Source organism: Perognathus longimembris, chromosome 2, assembly GCF_023159225.1.
Source record: "Perognathus longimembris pacificus isolate PPM17 chromosome 2, ASM2315922v1, whole genome shotgun sequence".
In the NCBI taxonomy this organism is placed as follows: Eukaryota; Metazoa; Chordata; class Mammalia; order Rodentia; family Heteromyidae; genus Perognathus; species Perognathus longimembris.
In genome coordinates, this window is record NC_063162.1 from 5,885,663 (window position 1) to 5,906,014 (window position 20,352).

Consider the following 20,352-nt stretch of genomic DNA (forward strand, 5'->3'; position numbering starts at 1 on the left):
AGAACTCTCAAAATTATACTTTTGGAAGAGTTGTGGATCAATAGGATGCCCGTCTACTGGGATTGGAAAACTGAGGTGACAGGCAAGCCCCAGTGCAGTAGGTCTCCCTCCTGCCTCATAGTAAGTGGAACTGGTTGGGAGGGATTGTGTTCCTGAGCATTCGCTGCTTTTCCCAGGTGATAGGGCAATTTGCTACGGGGAGCTTCTCCTCTCCTTACCAAGAATCCCTGTTGCCCAGGGTGATCCTAGGTGGTGGCCCACAGGCTTCAGAACTAAGCGGAGTAATCATGCCTGGAGCCAGGCAAGGAACGCTGTATAAACCATGGGTTTTTCTAGGCTCCATACCAACAACTGTTTATAGCTTTCGTCACACACAGCAAAAACCTCTTAAGTGCTGGCAAGACACCAGGCTGAAGATGGGCTTACCTTTCATGGTGCTTCTTAATTAGAACCTAAAAGTTTTTTAAGACCCACTCAGTCATAGTCAAGCTTTCTTTCTCTACCATCTAGAGAAGATCAAAACAACCATTCATCTAGAGCAGCACTAATTGGCTGTGGTATCCGGTAGTTTTATTGCTCTGTAATAAGGTTACTTACGGCTCTTTCTTGACTTCTTTAATCACTATGCACATGGATTTCCATCTGCCTTTTACTTTATTCTATCACCAGTGGTTTCCTGACGATCTTGGAACATCATGTATAGGAGGAGATGTACATTCGGTTCTAATCAGGATTTCTGTGAGCTGGAAGACAACTCTTGGTGCTGATGTCCTCTAGAGACTTGTTATTGGGCTTCTGTGTGGAGTCAACAGACATGTAGCCTAGGAAACAACTGTTGATTGGAAGGCAGCCATGTGAGGTATCTGTGAGATTCTTGCTTAGGACATTGGATCACAAATACTTCATTGCTGCTATAGAAAATACCCTAGAGCTGCAAAATCTGTGAGACTATTACCGCCATTTAATCACAGAAAAACTTGGAAGTGGCTCAAGTGGTAGAGCACTAGACTTGACACACAGGAGCTCAAAGGCAATGCCCAAATCTAAAGTTTGAGCCCCAGGACCAGCAAAACAACAACAACAACAAAACCCTAAAACAAAAGCCAGAACTGGCACTGTGGCTCAAGAGCAAAAGCAACTCATGCCCCGAGTTCAAGCCCCAGCATTGGTTCTCTCTCTCTCCCCCCCCCACCCTTGGTTCATAAGATATCTTGCATTGTATGTTATAGAACTACCGAGGTCAGAACAAGAGGCAAATGTCAGTGACAGACATTACCCAGATATCCTGTCACTGTATCAGTCTTTCTGTTACAACATCCTGATTTCTATTGGCTAATGTGTGTGTGTGTGTGTGTGTGTGTGTGTGTGTGTGTGTGTGTGTGGACAGGGTATTCATTTCTCTGAACATTGGTGCTACATCAAACCAGAAGTGCTCAGATGCCTCTTTCTTTTTCCTTTTTTGTTTCAATACTCCCCCCCCACCTTCTTTCTTTTTTCTTTTTTGGCCAGCCCTGGGGCTTGAACTCAGGACCTGAGCACTGTCCCTGGCTCACCTCTCGAGCCACCGAGCCCCAGCACCACTTCTGGCATTTTCGACCTAGGTGGTGCAGAGGCCCGGAACCTAAGGCCAGCACTCTACCCCTAGGCCGTACTCCCAGCCCCGCCTGTGTTCCAGCCTGCGATCCTCCGGGCGGTCACTTTGGGGCGGCGGTCCCCGAGGAGGAGGAGGAGGAGGAGGAGGAGGGTGCCGAGGGCGTCGGAAGCCCCTGACTCCGGCGCGGGGCCCCCGCCGCGGCTCCCACCGCGGCCCGGAGCAGTGGAGAGGCGCCGCCCGCCCGCCTAGAGCAGCCCGGCCCGCGGGCCGCTCTAGCCCGGCCGCGTCTCGACGGCGGCCCCGCGGTTCACCTGAGCGGCGGGCGGCCGGGCGGCCGGGCGGGATGAGCGCGGGCGCGGACGGCGGCGGCGCTGTGGCCGAGGGCGGCGGCTTCGTCCCGTCGGCGCTGGGGACCCGGGAGCAGTGAGTGCGGCGCGGGGGGGGGGCGGGGGAGCGCGCCGGGATGGGGACCGTGACCGGGGCGGGGGTGGGGGGGGAGTGGGGGTGGCGGTGGGCCGGGAGCCGCCGCCCCCGCGGGGAGCCGGCTTCCGAGGGTGTGCGGAGCGCGCCGGGGCGGCCTGGCGTGTGCGGCGGGTCTGGAACCTCACCCGGCCGGCCGGGCCGAGAGGGGCGGCGGCGGGGCTCCCGGAGGGGGCGAGGGTGGAGGCCGCGGCCTGGGGTGGGGGGATGGGGGGGCCCGAGCGCCGCGCCGGGACGCGCGGGAGGGCGGGCGGGGGGGGGGGGCCGAGGCCGGCCTGGTTTCCTTTGGAGGGAGGTGCTGGGGACCGGGTACTCCCGCGGCCTTTGCCGCTGGTTTCTGGGGTACCGCCTCCACGTGGCCGTCCTCCAGCCGGCAGTTCCCCACCCCCCTTCCTTGCCTCCTGCTCCCCAGTAGCTGGGGTTGTAATGACCGAGGCCGGGAGCCCCCCGAGTTCGAGCTTGGAGCCAGTCTCGTCCTCAGTGGGCCGTCATCGTGAACAGCCGATGGGTTCCCACTCACCACCGACTGCTCCGCGCCGGGACCGTCGGTCGGGTGTGTGATGAGCTATTCGTTGACTTGTTCTTGTGCTGGTGCCGAGGCTTGAACTCAGATTTTACTTAACCAGACCCATGTACAGCTTAAATATCTCCATTCCTTTTTCTTTGTAATTTAGATTTTTTTGGTGGTGGGGGGGGGGCGGTCATGGGGCTTGAACTCCGGGCCTGAGCTCTTTCGCTCCCTGGTCTGGCTTTGAACCGTGATCCTCAGATCTCAGCCTCCTGAGTAGCCAGGGTTACAGGGTTACTGGCGCCTGGGACCAGCTCTTTGTAACATTTTAAGAACAAAAATGTCTTAGGAGTATAGTAAATTGAAGTTGACGCCTAGTGGTCATTGAAGGCCCTCTTTTCTTTTCTTCCTTTCTTTTTTTTTTAATGCCTGTCCCGGTTAGCATCCTACCATCTGAGCCATATCTCTACTTCTGGCTTTTTGGTGGTTAATTGAAGATGAATGTCATGGACTTTTCCTGCGTGGGTGGCTTTGAACCATGACTGTCAGATCTCAGACTCCTGAATAGCTAGGATGACAAGTGTGAGCCGGTGACACGTGGCTTACAGTCAAGTTTTGAACTGGCCTCTGGGACTTAACAGATCCTTCCTTGGACAATTGTTTCTTTGTGCTCTTTCAAAGCTAACGTTTATGTAGCATTTTTTTTAATGTATCGTACTCTAGGTACTATACATGCAAAAAAGTACTCTACTTTTCATTCTTCTCACCCAAGGATGTTGAGAGATTTAGCTTTATGTACTTATTGGTTTTTTTTTTTTTTTTTTTTTTTGGCCAGTCCTAGGCCTTGGACTCAGGGCCTGAGCACTGTCCCTGGCTTCTTTTTGCTCAAGGCTAGCACTCTGCCACTTGAGCCACAGCGCCACTCTTCTGGTCGTTTTCTATAGATGTGGTGCTGGGGAATCAAACCCAGGGCTTCATGTATAGGAGGCAAGCACTCTTGCCACTAGGCCGTATCTCCAGCCCCTATGTACTTATTGGTAACACTAAGAATGTTTTAAATAGTGTGGTAATGTGTTGGAAACATCCCTTAAATTCTAGAATCTTGCTTTACTTTTCTTTTACATAGTTGGGATGCTGTCTATGAGAGAGAACTTCAGATGTTCCAAGAATATGGAGATACAGGAGAAATCTGGTAAGTTAGGAATAAAAGATCAATTATTATCCAGAATGTGTGTATATATAGAGAGAGTGGGGGAAAGGGGGGGGTATTTGCATTTATACCAAAGAAAGCCTACCTAAGACTTGGGAACTCTGGGCAGAGTGTGGCTTAAGTGGGTAGATTAGATTTAAAGTATTTCTCTCTTTTTTTGTTTTATGTGCTAGTCCTGGGCTTTAACTCAGGACCTGAGTGCTGTCCTGAGCTCTTTTGTTCAAGTCTAACGCTCTACCACTTGGAGCCACAGGGCCATTTCTGGTTTTCTAGTGGTTAATTGGAGATGAGAGTCTCATGGACTTTCCTGCCTGGGCTGGCTTCAAACTGAGACTCTCAGACCTAAGCCTCCTGAGTAGCTAGGATTACGGGTGTGAGCCACTAGTGTCCAGCTCGCTCCTTCCTTCCTTCCTTCCTTCCTTCCTTCCTTCCTTCCTTCCTTCCTTCCTTCCTTCCTCCCTCCCTCCCTCCCTCCCTCCCTCTTTCTCTTTCTTTGTTTGCCAGTCCTGGGGCTTGGACTCAGGGCCTGAGCACTGTCCCTGGCTTCTTTTTGCTCAAGGCTAGCACTCTGCCACTTGAGCCATAGCGTCACTTCTGGCCGTTTTCTGTATATAGGGTGCTGGGGAATTGAACCCAGGGCTTCATGTGTAGGAGGCAAGCACTCTTGCCACTGGGCCATATCCCCAGCCCCCTTCTTTCTTAATGACCCAGATTTCAATTGATCACAATATTAGGAAATTATCTTCATTCTGTTGTTATCATTTTTCAGTATGTTCAGGACAACATGAACATTTCAAAAGTTAATGCTGATATTCTCGAAAGTTAATGCTGATATACAGGAATATTGATTAATAACATTCTTATCTATTTTTGTTCTATATTTGGAGGTGCTATTGTCTAAATAATAATAGATGCAAAGCTTAAACAATCACAAATACTATTACTCACTTTCAAGAAAGACGTACTTGGGCATATTCTATAAACAGCTTAAGTGGAATGTAGTTATAACTTTTGCTCTATGTCATTCTGTTTCTGACAGGTTTGGGGAAGAGAGTATGAATCGAGTTATAAGGTGGATACAGAAACACAAGATTCCACTGGATGCTTCAGTGCTTGATATTGGAACTGGAAATGGTGTTTTCCTGGTTGAACTTGTTGGTACTTTTAGTATTCACATGTTTCAGCTAAATTTAAAAATTTAAAAATTTAAAATGTTTTGCAATAGAGGGTACTAACCGTCTAATTATAAAGTAGTAAAGCAGTTGTATCACTTACTTTGAGTAGTCATGTGATACAAAAGGGAGGCCGAATGGATTGTAAGAAATGAGTGGTGCCGGGCTGGGGATATAGCCTAGCGGCAAGAGTGCCTGCCTCGGATATACGAGGCCCTGGGTTCGATTCCCCAGCACCACATATACAGAAAACGGCCAGAAGCGGCGCTGTGGCTCAAGTGGCAGAGTGCTAGCCTTGAGCGGGAAGAAGCCAGGGACAGTGCTCAGGCCCTGAGTCCAAGGCCCAGGACTGGCCAAAAAAAAAAAAAAAAAAAAAACACACACAAAAGAAATGAGTGGTGCCATTCATAATCTTGAAGGGTAAAACCCTGAGTATTGAAATCCCAGACGTTAAAAATCCTTAAACTTGGGCTGGGGGTATGGCCTAGTGGCAAGAGAGCTTGCGTCGTATACATGAGGCCCTGGGTTCGATTCCCCAGCACCACATATACAGAAAACGGCCAGAAGTGGTGCTGTGGCTCAAGTGGCAGAGTGCTAGCTTTGAGCAAAAAAAAAGGAAGCCAGGGACAGTGTTCAGGCCCTGAGTCCAAGGCCCAGGACTGGCCAAAAAAAAAAAAAAAAAAAAAAAATCCTTAAACTTGTACAATCCCCAAAATCAAATTTTGAAGTGTTAAAATTCTGGATGTTAAAATCTTTGAACTCCAAATCTTGAAAACTTCAGTTTTTGTTGGTAAAAAAGACTAAATACATGGAGTTGAAAACTAAATTCTGGGGAAAGGATTAGTATGTATGTTTCTGATCTAGTCGTGTCCTGTTAGGTGGAATGAAGACTAAGAAATGTGGGTTAGCATTATTTTGAGTGTCCGTAAGGTTGTTTCCAGAAGAGATTAATCTCTGAGTCTAGATGGAATAGATTGAAAAAAATCCCCCTCAGTATGGGTGGGCACCATTTAGCAGGATGGGAGCCTATAGAAAACAAGTTGATAAGGCAAATTGGTCTCTTTCTGAAGAGTGGGTCTGAGGTTTCTTTCTTTTTTTCTTTCCTTCCCTCCTTCTTCCCCTCTCCCCTTCTCTTCCTTCCATTACTTTTATAGATAGGGTCTTGATCTGTAGCCTAGGCTGGCCTGGAATTTAGTATACGGCCCTGGCTGACTTTAAATTCAATCCTTCTGTGTCCTCCCAAGTGCTGAGATTATAGATGTGCACCACTGTGGTTGGCTTTAAGGCAGTTTTCTTCTGTGTACACATCAGAATTCTGGCATTTGGATGGTAGTCTTTTTTTGTTGTTGTTGTTGTTGGTCATGGGGTTTGAACTCTGGACCTGGGCACTGTCCCTAAGCTCTTCAGCTCAAAGCTAGCACTCTACTGCTTGAGCCACAGTGCCACTTCTGGTTTTCTGGTGGATAATTGGAGATAAGAGTCTCACTGACTTTCCTGCCCAGGCTGGCTTTGAACTGCAATCCTCAGATTTCAGTCTTCTGAGTAGGTAGGATTACAGGCGTGAGCCACCGGTGCCTGGCATGAGTTTTTCTTTCGTGTACTTGTCAGGTTTTGGTGTTAGGTTATGCTAGTGTGGTTACATAGGATTCTATTTTTTGAAAATATTGTAAGATTGATGTTAGCCCAAGGCTAGTCAGCCCCCGGCAGAAAGTCTGAGACATCTCAAATCAGTCAGCTAAACGTTGGGCTAGAGAGGTAGTTCAAGAGGTATAGTACAAGCATGCCAACTGGAAGGTCCCTGGGTTTAAGCCCTTGTACCAAAAAAAAAAAGTTAACTTTTTAAACTTAAATTGAGATGTAATTAGTTTATCATAGAATTTACCCTTTTTAAAGAATACAGTTTAATTCTCTTCTAGTATATTTACAAAGTTGTTCAGCCATCATCTTAATTCAGGAAGATTTTTTTTTTTTTTTGGTCATTCCAAAAAAGGAATCCTGTTCTTCCACATTCATCCCCAGTGCTCCATTCTCTTTAGCCCTCACCACTAGTAGACTTTCTGGCTCTGTGCATTTGTCTGTTTAGACATTTTATATGTGTTTTCTTGTCAGGCTTCTTTCCCTTTGTATATATTCTCAACAGTGCTGTTTTTTTACATGCTCTTACCACTGAGTTATAGCCACAGTTCCTAGCATGACTTCTTTATTTTTGTGCTGGTACCAGGATCTGAACTCATTGGGGGGGGTCTTATGATGCCCCTGTTTCACTATTTCACTCAAGGCTGGCCCTCTTAGTTGAGTCATGTGCCTCCGGGTTTTTTTTTTGTGTGTGTCATAGGGCTTGAACTCAGGGCCTTCCTGTGTGCTGTCCCTGAGCTTTTTTTGCTCAGTGCTAGTGTGTTCCACCGCTTGAGCCTCAGTCCCACTTCCAGCTTTTTTGGTGCTTAATTGGAGATAAAGAGTCTCGTGAGGGGCTGGGGATATAGCCTAGTGGCAAGAGTGCCTGCCTCGGATACACGAGGCCCTAGGTTCGATTCCCCAGCACCACATATACAGAAAACGACCAGAAGCGGCGCTGTGGCTCAAGTGGCAGAGTGCTAGCCTTGAGCGGGAAGAAGCCAGGGACAGTGCTCAGGCCCTGAGTCCAAGGCCCAGGACTGGCCAAAAAAAAAGTCTCGTGAACTTTCCTGCACAGGTCTTAGCCTCCCGAGTAGCTAGGATTGCAGGCATGAGCCACCACTGTCTGGTACTTCCAGGCTTTTTTCCCCTGGCTAATTGGAGATAAGAGTCTCCAGGATTTGTTTTCCTAGGCTAGCTTCTAAACCCTATCCTCAGATCTCACCCTCCCGTGTAGCTATAGAATTACAGTTATTAGCCATCAGAGCCCGACTACACTATACTGTAGTGTGTTTGAACTTCTTTCCTTCTATGGCAAATGATTCTCTATTGTACTGACTTACCACCGTTTGTTTATTCATATGTTGATTGGTGGGTATTTAAGTTGTTTCCACTTTTTGGCTGTTATAAGAAATATGCTGCTTTGGGCTGGGGATATGGCCTAGTGGCAAGAGTGCTTGCCTTGTATACGTGAGGCCCTGGGTTCAATTCCCCAGCACCACATATACAGAAAATGGCCAGAAGGGGCGCTGTGGCTCAAGTGGCAGAGTGCTAGCCTTGAGCAAAAAGGAAGCCAGGGACAGTGCTCAGGCCCTGAGTCCAAGCCCCAGGACTGGCAAAAAAAAAAAAAAAAAAAAATGCTGCTTTAAAAGTTTGTGTGGAGATATGTTGTCACTTTTGTCGGGTATATACGTAGGAGTAGAATTGCTTAGTCACTTGAGGAACTGTTAGTTTGCTGTAGTTTATGTCTCTCTGTCTGTGCATCAGCCTTTTTAAAATTGTCAATCTTGGAGCTTGAACTCGGCCTGGGCAGTGTCTCTGGGCTTTTTTGCTCAAGGCTAATGCTCTACCACTCGAACCTGAGGTCCACTGCCAGCTCTTTTTTTTTTTTTTTTTTTTGGTGCTTAATTGGAAATTAGAGCCTCATGAGCTTTCCTGCCCCCCACTAGGTTAGCTTCGAACCAAAATCCTCAGATCTCAATCTCCTGAGTAGCTAGGATTACTAGTGTGAGCCACAGGCTTCCTAGCCTATGGTCTGTCTTTTTTTTTTTTTTTTATAGAGCCCTCTTTTGTGGGTGTGATGTTTGGCTCTTTCTTGGTTAAAAGTTTTGCCATGGTGTATTATTCTATCTTCCTTTTAGCCTACCTACACGATTATATTTGAAGTAAGTTTTCTTTTTCTTTTTGTTGTTTGTGGGGCTTGAATTGAGGGTCTGGGCACTGTCCCTGAGCTCAAGGCTAGCATTCTCCCACTTTGAGCACAGCTCCACTTCCAGTTTTTAAATGGTTAAGTGGAGATAAGAGTCTCACAGGGACTTTTCTGCCCTGGCTACCACAATCCTCAGATCTTAGTCTCCTAAGAAGTTAGGATTACAGGCGTGAGCCACTGGTGCCTGGCTTGAGTGCATTTCTTTTAGCCAGCTGGGTCATGCTTTTTATTCATTCTATTTATTGTCCAAGGTAGTTTACTAGTCTGCTTGTTTTACATGCTTTCTACATTGCTGACTTTCTGGATTCACTTCTGTAGTATCATTTAATATGTTTTCTGCTCCCTAGATTGTCTGTAGGTTGGAAGTTAGAACTAGTATATAGAGCTGGGAATGTGGCTTAGTGATAGAGTGCTTGCCTCACATGCATGAAACCCTGGGTTCAAGTCCTCAGTATCACATATACAGAAAAAACTGGAAGTGGCGCTGTGGCTCAAGTGGCAGAGTGCTAGCCTTGAGCAAAGAAGCTCAGGGACAGTGCCCAGGCCCTAGTTCAAGCCCCAGGACTGGCAAACAAACAAACAAACAAACAAAAAACCCTAGCATATAGTTCAGCAAACTATGATATATGACTCAAATCTGGACTTCCCTTATTCCAATAAATATTTATGGGAACACAGCCATGTCTGCTCGTTTATATAATGTCTATGGTTGCTTAAGTGCCTCTGTGGTGGAGCTAAGTAGTTGTAACACAGACCATATGGCTGGCAAAGCCTAAAGTATTCATTGTTTCTTTATGGGAACAGTTTGCTGATTCTTGATTCAGAGATTTTAAGTTCACTTTTTTGAGGAGCTAGACAAATAAACTTAGTAGGTGGTGGTGTACATTTTCATATATAACATAGAACATGTAATGTTTGGTTATCTCCCTTTCTGTTATGTAAACAATCCTCAGTCTTTGCTTATATTTAGTACATTTTCATTGTATTAACTTTGTGTGTGTATGTGTGTGCACCAGTACTGGAGCTTGAACTCAGGACCTTATTCTCACTTGGCCTTCTTACTACAGCTGGCTTCTAGGACTTGAGCCATTGTCTTCAACCTGGAATTTGGCTAGTTAATTGGAGATGGAGTCTTACAGCCTTTTCTGCCCAGGCTAGCTTTGAACTTTGATCCTTCAAGTCTCAACTTCTTGAGTAGATAGGATTCTAGGTCTGAGCTGCCAGCACCGGACTTACTTTTAAAACATTTTTGGTTCTTGTTTGTTTTTAAGACAGTCTCATCCCCCCCCCCCCCCCCCCACCCCGCAGAGTGACCTCAAACTCAAAATCCTCTGGCTTCTGTTGCCCAGGTCTAGGATGTCAGATATATATCACCATGCCTAGTCTCTGACTTTAATTTATTATTAGTATTATTTTTCTTGCTGGTCCCGGGGCTTCAACTCAGGGCCTGAGTTCTGTCCCTAAGCCTCTCTGTACTTGAGGCTAGTGCTCTACCATTTGTGCCACAGTACCACTTCCAGCTTTTTCTGTTTATATGGTACTGAGGAATTGAACCCAGGATTCAAGGATGAGAGGCAAGCACTCTACCACTAAGCCACATTTCCAGCCCTAAATTATTATTATTTTAGTTTAATCTACCAGGCCTATCCTTGAGTTTTTAATTATTTTTGTGCTGGTACTGGTGTTTGAATTCACACTCTCCTACTCTCACATTCTCACTTGTCTTTTTTGTTGTTGTTGGTTATAAGGCTTGAACTTGGCCTGTGCACTGTCCTTGAGCTCTTTTGTTCAAGGCTCTACCACTTTGAGCCATAGCTCCACTTCTGGTTTTCTGTTGGTTAATTGGAGGTAAGAGTCTCACTATCTTTACTGCCTGGGCTGGCTTTGAACTGGGATCCTCAGATCACAGCCTTCTGAGTAGTCAGGACTACAGGCATGAACTACCAATGCCCAGCTTGCTTGGCTTTTATGTGTAAGGCTGGTGCTCTGCCTCTTGAGCCACATTTCTCTCTACTTTTAGCATCTTACTGGCTAATGGGAGGTAAGTGTCTCATGGACTTTTCTACCTGGCTAGTTTCGAACCTTATTCTCAAATTTCAGCTTCCTGAGTAGCTGGATTACAGGCATTAGCCACCAATGCCCAGCCAAGCTTTTAAATTTTATTATTGCACTTTCCAGTTCTATTATTGTTTGCTTCCTTGTTAAAGTTTACAACTGAGCCAAATTCCTACCACTTGAGCCACAGCGCCACTTCTGGCTTTTTTTATATATATGGTGCTGAGGAATTGAACCCAGGCTTCATGTATAGGAGACGAGCACTTTACCACTAGGCCATATTCCCAGTCCCGATAGGGAGGTTCTTGATTCCAGGCCAACCTGGACATGGAAGTCTCTTCATCTCCATCTCCACTAAGGGAAGATGTATATAGTAGTGAGTACCTTTGATCCTAACAAGGAAGGGAAGTGCAGATGGGAAGTTAGACTCTAAATAATAACCAGTGAGAAGCAAGAATGGAGGCAAGTGCTCACTACCCTAACACCCAAGTACTGTTTAAAAAACAAGTCTCAGAGAGTAGAAGACAAGGAGAGTTAAAAGGATAGGAAACCTGCATTAGAAAAGGAGAATATTAGCCTTTAAGGTAAAAATAAAAATGAAGCTAGGCATGGTAGTGCGTGCCTATAATCCTACCATTTAGTAGGCCGAGGTCATCTGAGGCTGAAGATAGTGAGTTCAAGGCCAGCCTGGGCTGTACAGTTAGACCTTCTCTGAAAAAAACAGACAGAAATCAGCAAGTGCTCTTTGGGGACAATAATTTGTATTTGTGTTCCTTAAGTTTAGCTTAGGATTCCGCTACTTAGGGTTGAAATTCCTTAGGGATCTTAATATTTCACAGTGTGGCTGAGACCTAGTGGGATATATGAAATGTAATTACACTGAAGGGAGAGTTTAGAATTAACAACTTAGTGCATATGCATTTCATGCATTCAGTTTATTCATATAACATAATTGGATAAAATTTATGATAAATTTATATGTGAATTGAGGTATATTAGCATCAGAAATTAACATTACATTTTTTGCCTTAGGGCTGCTACATACATATTGTCTTCTTTGAGAAAGTTAATTTCCTTTTGAAAAAGAAATCAAATATTATGAAAGCAATTGAATTGTCATATAAAGTTAAGCTTTTGGTTTTTCTTTAATGTCTTTAATCAGATTTTTTTTTTTTTTTTTTTTGCCAGTCCTGGGCCTTGGACTCAGGGCCTGAGCACTGTCCCTGGTTTCTTTTTGCTCAAGGATAGCACTCTGCCACTGGAGCCACAGCGCCACTTCTGGCCGTTTTCTATATATGTGGTGCTGGGGACTTGAACCCAGGGCCTCATGTATACAAGGCATGCACTCTTGCCACTAGGCCATATCCCCAAGCCCCTCTTTAATCAGATTTAAACATTCTCCATTACTGGATATTATGTCATTTGATCCTTGAGAAAATTAAAATAACCTTGTATTAATGGAATATTGTACTAATGTAAACATTATATTAAAACTTTTAAGCTAAAATATTTCTCTGTCTTTAGGCAAAACTTGGTTTCTGTAATATTACTGGAATTGATTACTCTCCTTCTGCAATTCAGCTTTCTGGAAGTATTATAGAGAAAGAAGGTTTATCTAACATTAAGTTGAAGGTAACTATAATATTATTTATTTATTTATTTATTTAGTGCCAGTCCTGGGGTTTGATCTCAGGGATTGGACGCTATCTCTTTGCTTTTTTGCTCAAGGTTAGTGCTTTCCCACTTGAGCCACAGCTACATTTCCAGCTTTTTTTAGTACTTATTTGGAGATAGCCTTATGGGCTTTCCTGGCTTCAAGCTGTGATCTTCAGATCTCAGCCTTATAATTAGCTAGGAAAATAGGCACAAGCGGAGCTGGGAATGTGAGTGGTAGAGTGCTCGCCTTGCATGCATCAAGCCCTGGGTTCGCTTCCTCTGCACCACATAAACAGAAAAAACTGAAGTGGCGCTGTGGCTCAAGAGGTAGAGTGCTAGCCTTGAGCAAAAAGAAGCCAGGGACAGTGCTCAGGCCCTGAGTCCAAGCCCCAGGACTGGCAAAAAAAAAAAAAAAAAAGAAAAGACATGAGCTACCAGCACCTGGGGATAATTTTATTTACATTCGAAGTTATAGTTTTAATCTTTTCGAAAGTACATTAGATGCTGATGTCATTTAGATTCGATATAATCAAAATTGAAACATCTTAAAGTAACTATTAAATATTTAATCTAGTCAGTTTAGGGAAATTAGTGTTCTTTGTTGTATACTGTATTCATGTTTGTAAAAAAACACTTGGTAATGGCTCTGGTGGCTCATGACTGTAATCTCAGACTATCCTGGGCAGGAAAGTCTGAGATTATCATCTGTAAATAACCACTGAATGAGCTACGAGTGGAGCTGTTGTTCAAGTGGGAGAGCATTAGCCTTGAGCAAAAAAGCTGAGGGATAGTGTGCCCAGACCCTGAATTCAAGCCTCAGGATCAGCACATTAAAGCCACTTGATATTCAATTATATATTGACCAGATCAAAAGGGTACACATACATAGAACGGTATAATGTCATCAAAGATTATTTATTTACTTATTTGTTTGTTTATATTTGCCAGTTTTGGGGCTTAAACTCAGCCTGAGCACTGCCCCTGGCTTCTTTTTGTTCAAGGCCAACACTCTACCACTTGAGCCACAGCGCCACTTTTTCTATATATGTGGTGCTGAGGAATCGAACCCAGGGCTTCATGTATACGAGGCAAGCACTCTACCACTAGGGCATATTCCCAGCCCCTACTTACTTTATTTTTGTGTTATAGTATCTGTGAGAAGCTGATTCTTACGTTTATATGTTTAGCCCAGGCCTCGTGCCTGAATTCTAGAATTATATAAAAGCTGCCTACTCTAAAATTTCACTTGCTTAGTCCAAAGTAAAACTCTGGTTTCCTCATTAAACCTGCCCTTCTCAGAATTACTCATCTATCACTTTGTTGCACTAATATGGCTTCTCAAAGGCCGAGGAATCATCTTTGATTCTTCTCTTTCCTTTAATCCAGTGTCCAGTTAACCTTTTATTTTCAGAATGTATCAGGGATGTGATCATCCCTTGACATTTCAACTTCTGCCTGCCATGTGTAAGCTACCATCATTCCTTGCCATAAGAGCAGCTTTTTCCCTTCCTTCCCTCCCTCCCTTCCTTTGGCTTGAACTCAGGACCTGGACACTGTCCCAGAGCTTTTTTGCTCAAGGCTAGCACTGTAGTACTTAAGCCACAGTTCCACTTCCAGTTTTTGGGTGGTTAGTTGGAAATAAGAGTGTCACAGACTTTTCTGCCCAGCTGGCTTTGAACTGTGATCCTGAGATCTCAGTCGCCTGAGTAGCTAGGATTATATATGTGAGCCCCTGGTGCCTGGCAGTTTTCCTAACTCCTTTTTTTTTTGGCCAGTCCTGGGGCTTGGACTCAGGGTCTGAGCACTGTCCCTGGCTTCTTTTTGCTCAAGGCTAGCACTCTACCACTAGAGCCACAGCGCCACTTCTGGCCATTTTCTGTATATGTGGTGCTGGGGAATTGAACCCTGGGCTTCATGTATATGAGGCGAGCACTCTTGCCAGTAGGCCATATCCCCAGCCCCTCCTAACTTCTTATGCCTTAGTTTTCTTTTTTTTTTTTTTTCATTTCTTTATTGTTATGCCTTAGTTTTCTTTTGCTATGAATGAGTCCCACAGACTGAGTAACTTGCAAATAAATAGGTTATAAAATTGAGGCAGCTCACTGTTTCAGATGCTTAAATTATATCAGGTTACTGAAAATAGGATGATGTTATATGACTAAAAGCCTCTAAAGTACATGATTTTTACCAGACTAACTGACTACACTTAATTTCCTAAGCTTCATTTCATTCATTAATGGCTTTGTAAACTTCCAGTCATAACAGAAGAACTTGTGTTGTTCTATGGTTTCTTTAGTTTACACAACTAGGAATATGAGCTTAAAATCTTTGCCATTGACCTGAGTTCCAGATACTTTTTGTCATGTTGGTAAATATGTCAAATATTTTACTTTTTGAGAGAAACAACCTTTTTTTTTTTTTTTTAATAACCCAGGCCTATGAGTGCCATGTGTTGTCATTATTTGGGCTGTATTCCTGGCTGTGGTTTGTTTCCAAATGTGTTGAGATTTATAATGTCCAGGAAACACTTGACAACCCTTCTTACTAATCTTGGCTTTAATGATCTTGGAATGAAGCTCATAAAATTTAGCTATAAAGTTGAAAATATGTTTATTATATGTAAGATGCCCCTTTTAAAAATGCTTGTAATGTGGCTTGAACTCAGGGTTTGGTGCTGTCCTTTGGCTTTTTCCCTCAAGGCTAGTACTCTACCATTTGAGCCACATCTCTACTTGTTGCTTTTTAATATGTAATTGGATATAAGTGTCTCAAGGACTTTCCTACTCAGGCTGGCTTTGAACCTTAGTCCTCTGATCTCAGCTTCCTGAATAGCTAGGAATTCAGGCATGAGGCACCAGTGCCCAGTATAAGCCACTTTATCCATATCCTTTTATGCCTTGTCACTTAAATTCTATTGTGTTAATCGATCTCACATAGATATGATTTTTAATATAGGTAGAAGACTTTTTGAATCTTTCCTCAAAGCTATCTGGATTTCATATTTGTGTTGACAAAGGGACTTTTGATGCCATAAGCCTTAATCCTGACAATGCGACTGAGAAGAGGAAGCAGTATGTGAAATCGCTCTCTGAGGTGTTGAAAGTAAAAGGCTTTTTTCTAATAACCTCTTGTAATTGGACCAAGGAAGAGTTGCTGGATGAATTCTGTGAAGGTAAGTGGCTGCATGGTGTTTTAAGTGCACATTTACCTTAAGTTCTCGTGTTTAGGTAGGATTTTTCTTCCCTGTGTTTTACATTGCTATTTGTGGGAATTGCCTGCTTTTCTTTCTTATTAATGACCTTAGTAATAACTTTTAAGTATATATGCAAAGCACAGATGCCTTTAACGTTTTTGTTTTTTCCAGAAATTCTGGCAATTAAGTACTAAAATTTATGAGCCCATAAAAATCAAATTCTTTAAGCAATTCAATTTTTTATTTAAGCTGTACAATCTATTAGTTAGATAGTCAAAAGCATGTGTGTTATGCTTTTGACTTCACTGTACTGATTTAACTGGCAGATCTGTAATAATGCAAATGGAATTTTTAAAAAATCTTACATAATGTGAGGGTTTCTTTGCTTTTGCAATACTGGGGTTTGACGTGATGAGAGTTTTAATTTTCTAGATACTTCATGTTCTACTGGTTATTAAGGTGTTAGAATTTGTTATGTCTTTAATATATATAGTATAATTACTTTAAGATTGAATAGAAAGAAATGTTGGGAGTTGGTAGAAATTCTTCCTACTAATTCTTTTTTTTTTTTTTATACCTCCTTTATTTTGGTGCTGGTACTGAGGTTTGAACTCAGGGCCTTGGACCTTTTGAACCACAATCCTAGATTACAGCTTCCTGAGAAGCTGTGAGGCATGAGCCAGCAGCTTCTGGCAACTTACTAATTCTTGAGGAAATATTTTCTATCTTTTTCACAATTTTGATGACATGGCAGGATCTATTTTGTCCGGTTAGCCAAATGTAATTAGTGCTATGTCTACTAATTGGGTCTTATGAAGATTGAAAATCTATAATCTATACACAGACCACTTTGAGTTTTATTGCTGGCTGTTTCTTGCATATTTTAAGGTGTGTGTGTATGTGTGTGTGTGTATGTATGTATGTGTATGTGTTTTATGCTGGTACTGGGGCTTGAACTCAGCTAGGGTGATCTCAGCATTGTGCTTAAAACTTAAAGCTCTTACCCTTTGAGCCACGTTTCCACTTGCAACTTTTCATTGGGTAATTGTACTGGCTTTGAATCACAGTTCATAAATAAACAGTTGCTGCTGCTGCTTCTCCTTCTCCTTCTCCTCCTTCTCCTTCTCCTCCTTCTCCTTCTTTTTTTCTGTTTCTGGGGCTTGAACTCAGAGCTTGGGCACTGTCCGTGAGCCTCTCTGTGCTCAAGGGTAGCGGGTAGCATTCTACCATTTGAGCCACAGTGCCACTTCTGGCTTTTTCTGTTTATGTGGTACTGAGAAATCCAACCCAGGGCTTCATGCATGCTAGGCAAGCGCTCTACCACTAAGCCACATTCTCAGCCAAATCTCAGCCTTTTGAGTAGCTAGGATTACAGGTGTGAGCCACTAGCACTCAGCCCAGCTGTTTTAAGAAATATTTTATCTGTGTCAATTTATTCATACAGCACACAGGCATTTCCGGAGAAATATTTTGAAAAGAACCTTTATGTATTCCTTTTGAGGTTAGCATTTAAAAAAAAAATAGCAATGGGAATTTTCAGGATGCGGTTTTGAGTAAATGATATTGTACTAAATGTTTGGTTACATTTTGAGCCTCACTTGTCACAAGCTAATGAGAAATCAGTTACCTCAAGAGAGTAGTTTACTACTCACTTTTATTTATGACCATAGTGATACACTTTATCATAGGTTTTGGTTTCTTCTTGATATTAAGGGACTAGGCAGGAAGAACCCTTAAACACATTTCCTTTTTTGTACATTGAATGGCTTTAGAAGGTTAGAATGTAGAACATGATGTGTTTAATGCTGGGAATGTGAGCTTGTGCTTCATTACCATTGCCTCTGGAAAACAAGGATTGCATGTGATTTATTGTGTTTTATTTTATGCCATTAATTTTATTATCTTTTATGTTTAGTTTGTTTCCTTCACAACTATTGAGGCTCCATATCAGTAGTCTCTCCCTCTTCCTGGAGCTTGGCAGTTTTAATAAATACTTAGAGCCACATCGTGTTGGGCACATTTCTTTCCTGGTTTTTAAATACAGGTGTTCTCTTTTACCCCTGGAACTAGCAGACAAAAACATATTTGTCTGTCTTTGATAATGAGGAACAGACTTTAGCCTAGTGTAGTCTGGTTGAAATACGTCTATGTCTGAGAACTAGTGAGTAAACTCTTCTTGTGCAGTTTTAGAAGTAGAGAATTAAGCTAAATTTTTTTTTTTTTTTTTTTTTTTTTTTTTTGCCAGTCCTGGGCCTTGGACTCAGGGCCTGAGCACTGTCCCTGGCTTCTCTTTGCTCAAGGCTAGCACTCTGCCACTTGAGCCACAGCGCCACTTCTGGCCATTTTCTGTATATGTGGTGCTGGGGAATCGAACCTAGGGCTTCATGTATACGAGGCAAGTGCTCTTGCCACTAGGCCATATCCCCAGCCCCTAAGCTAAATGTTATAACAGGAAATGTTCAGAAATAATTGTACCACTGAAGACATTTTTCAGGCGTAAGTCTCCTAGAAAATGATGTTTGGAGTTAAATGTAGGACAGTGGCAAAGAACCCTGCAGGCAGTGCCCAAAGCTTCACCACCAGCCGCTTTCAGGTTGGCCGGGAATGAGGCTTCACTCGCTGGTCCTCTAAGACTCTCTGCTTTCCTTATTTGAAACATAAGCATTTATACAACTGTTGAAATGAATCTTTACTGGAGAGGCATGGCTCAAGTGGTACAATGCCTACTTAGCAAACCCAAAGCTCTGAGTTCAAAACACACTACCCCAGAATTAAAAAAAGAAGAAAAGTACACCTTGCATTCCTTTTGATCTTTGAATAGCCCTGTCCATACAATATAAACACATTGTGCTGCTAGTTCCTTCAGGAAAGCTAATGGATCAATTGTGGATCAGCTGTGGATCAGTTGTCAAATATTAGAGCATTCAAATTTGATGTCGAGGGACTTTATTTTATCATAACTACTGAATTTAAACTATTTTACTGCAGAAGGAACCCTGATTGATATCCATCACTTCAGTATACCTGCTAGTTCAGATTTTGATGGGTTATTTATTTATTTATTTTTTGCCAGCCTTGAAGCTTGAACTCAGGGCTTGAGCACTGTCCCTGGCTTCTTTTTGCTCAAGGCCAGCACTCTGCCACTTGAGCCACAGCGCCACTTCTGGCTTTTTCTACATATGTGATGCTGAGGAATTGAACCCAGGGCTTCTTTGTGTATGTGAGGCAATCACTACCACCAGGCCACATTCCTAGCCCCTTGGTGTGTTATATTTGAAAACATAACAATTTCTGTAGGGTTAGGTTCAGAGAGCTAAAGAAGGCCCTGGAAAATTAGTACATCTCTTATTTTTTCTTGAAAATTTAAATTAAAAAAGGTTTGTATTAGCATATATTACTTGTACAAGGAGGGGTTTCTTTGTGACATTTCCATTTTTGCAATCCATCTCTCTGTCTCTTCTTCTTGCTCCTCCCTTAAAATAACTTCAGCAACTGTCATTGTTCTAGTAAACATTTTTATTTTAAGTATATGTAACATTTTGCAAACCAAACGTGTGTATTCCTCATGTACTCCATACATAGCAGCTATATTTATTTTCTTTTTCTTTTTGTCGGTCATGGTGCTTGAACTCAGGGCCTTCACTCTGTCCCTGAGCCTCTTTGTGTTCAAGGCTAGCACTCTACAACTTGAGCAACAGCACCACTAATAGCAGCTATATTTTCCAGCAATAAAATCTTATCACACTGGACTGGAGGTATGACTCAAATGATGGAGCACCAGCCGTGAGTGGAAAATATATATATAAATTCTTAGAGTTTGAAAACACATAGTTTTGAGAGTACAGAGTTAATACAGACTTACCATTACTGGGATTCAATCCCTAATAAATATGTCTTATTTTTTTCCTGACAGGATTTGAACTTTTTGAAGAGCTGCCAACACCCAAATTCAGCTTTGGAGGCAGATCCGGGAACAGTGTAGCATCATTGGTTTTCCAAAAAACTTGAGATTTCTTGGACAAATTCAGATAGCTTTCTAAAAGAAGTGATACAGAAAAACAACCTGTCACAGAAAATGCAAGTTCAAATAAATGCTTAGTAAGTATGCAGCACACATATGTCGGAATACCTGTGAAAAAGAAATCATTTAAAAAAAATCATGAGCATGTGAGTGGGTTGCTTTTAGAGGCTAACCAAGATTAATTCTGAATATTATTTTGTATTTGAGATATGAATATTTTTATTTTTGCCTGGTATAATGTCCTGTAATTGCTAAACAGTTAAAAGCTTTAAAGTAGTAAACAAATTCACAAAAAGCATGTATTCTTATTTTTTTTGCCTTGATTAAAATTGAATAGTAGGTGTCTGTTTATGAAGATTTGACCAAACTATTCCTGGGCCAGAATAATCAAAACAGCTTGCTTAGTATTTTACTAGACTGAAATGTAATAAGAAATAGCATTTGGAATTGAGTGGTGGTTACTTTTAAAATTATTTGTGTATCAGTGGCTCAACAGGCTGGTATCTGAGAATCTCAGTTTGGAGCCAGTCAGAGCAGATAAATCTGAGAGGTGGGGGCTGGGAATATGGCCTAGTGGTAGAGTGCTTGCCTCATACATGAAGCCCTGGGTTCGATTCCTCAGCACCACATAGAAAAAAGC

The 20,352-nt window shown here is 42.8% G+C and overlaps 1 protein-coding gene across 3 annotated transcripts; it reads left to right on the forward strand.

Moving 5' to 3' along the window:
• Positions 1–1,915: 1,915 nt before the first annotated feature.
• Positions 1,916–20,051, forward strand: Eef1akmt2 (EEF1A lysine methyltransferase 2). Of its 3 annotated transcripts, none has more exons than XM_048338058.1 (6): positions 1,916–2,017; positions 3,709–3,774; positions 4,832–4,946; positions 12,367–12,474; positions 15,454–15,670; positions 19,605–20,051. In XM_048338058.1, the coding sequence occupies exons 1-6, from the start codon at positions 1,938–1,940 to the stop codon at positions 19,697–19,699; spliced, it is 681 nt and encodes a 226-aa protein (XP_048194015.1). In that variant the 5' UTR covers positions 1,916–1,937; the 3' UTR covers positions 19,700–20,051. The 3 variants fall into 3 exon arrangements, with proteins under 3 accessions (XP_048194015.1, XP_048194017.1, XP_048194016.1); XM_048338060.1 differs by having other exon boundaries at positions 1,942–2,017; positions 4,832–4,950; XM_048338059.1 differs by lacking the exon at positions 1,916–2,017 and adding an exon at positions 2,613–2,627 and having other exon boundaries at positions 4,832–4,950.
• Positions 20,052–20,352: the final 301 nt, after the last annotated feature.

Bases quoted from the DNA above. Each gene is read 5' to 3' on its own strand.
- Eef1akmt2 (XM_048338058.1), top strand. From the start codon at position 1,938: ATGAGCGCGGGCGCGGACGGCGGCGGCGCTGTGGCCGAGGGCGGCGGC. The intron at 2,018-3,708 runs GTGAGTGCGGCG...TCTTTTACATAG, and splicing joins GCGCTGGGGACCCGGGAGCA to TTGGGATGCTGTCTATGAGA. The intron at 15,671-19,604 runs GTAAGTGGCTGC...TTTTCCTGACAG, and splicing joins GCTGGATGAATTCTGTGAAG to GATTTGAACTTTTTGAAGAG.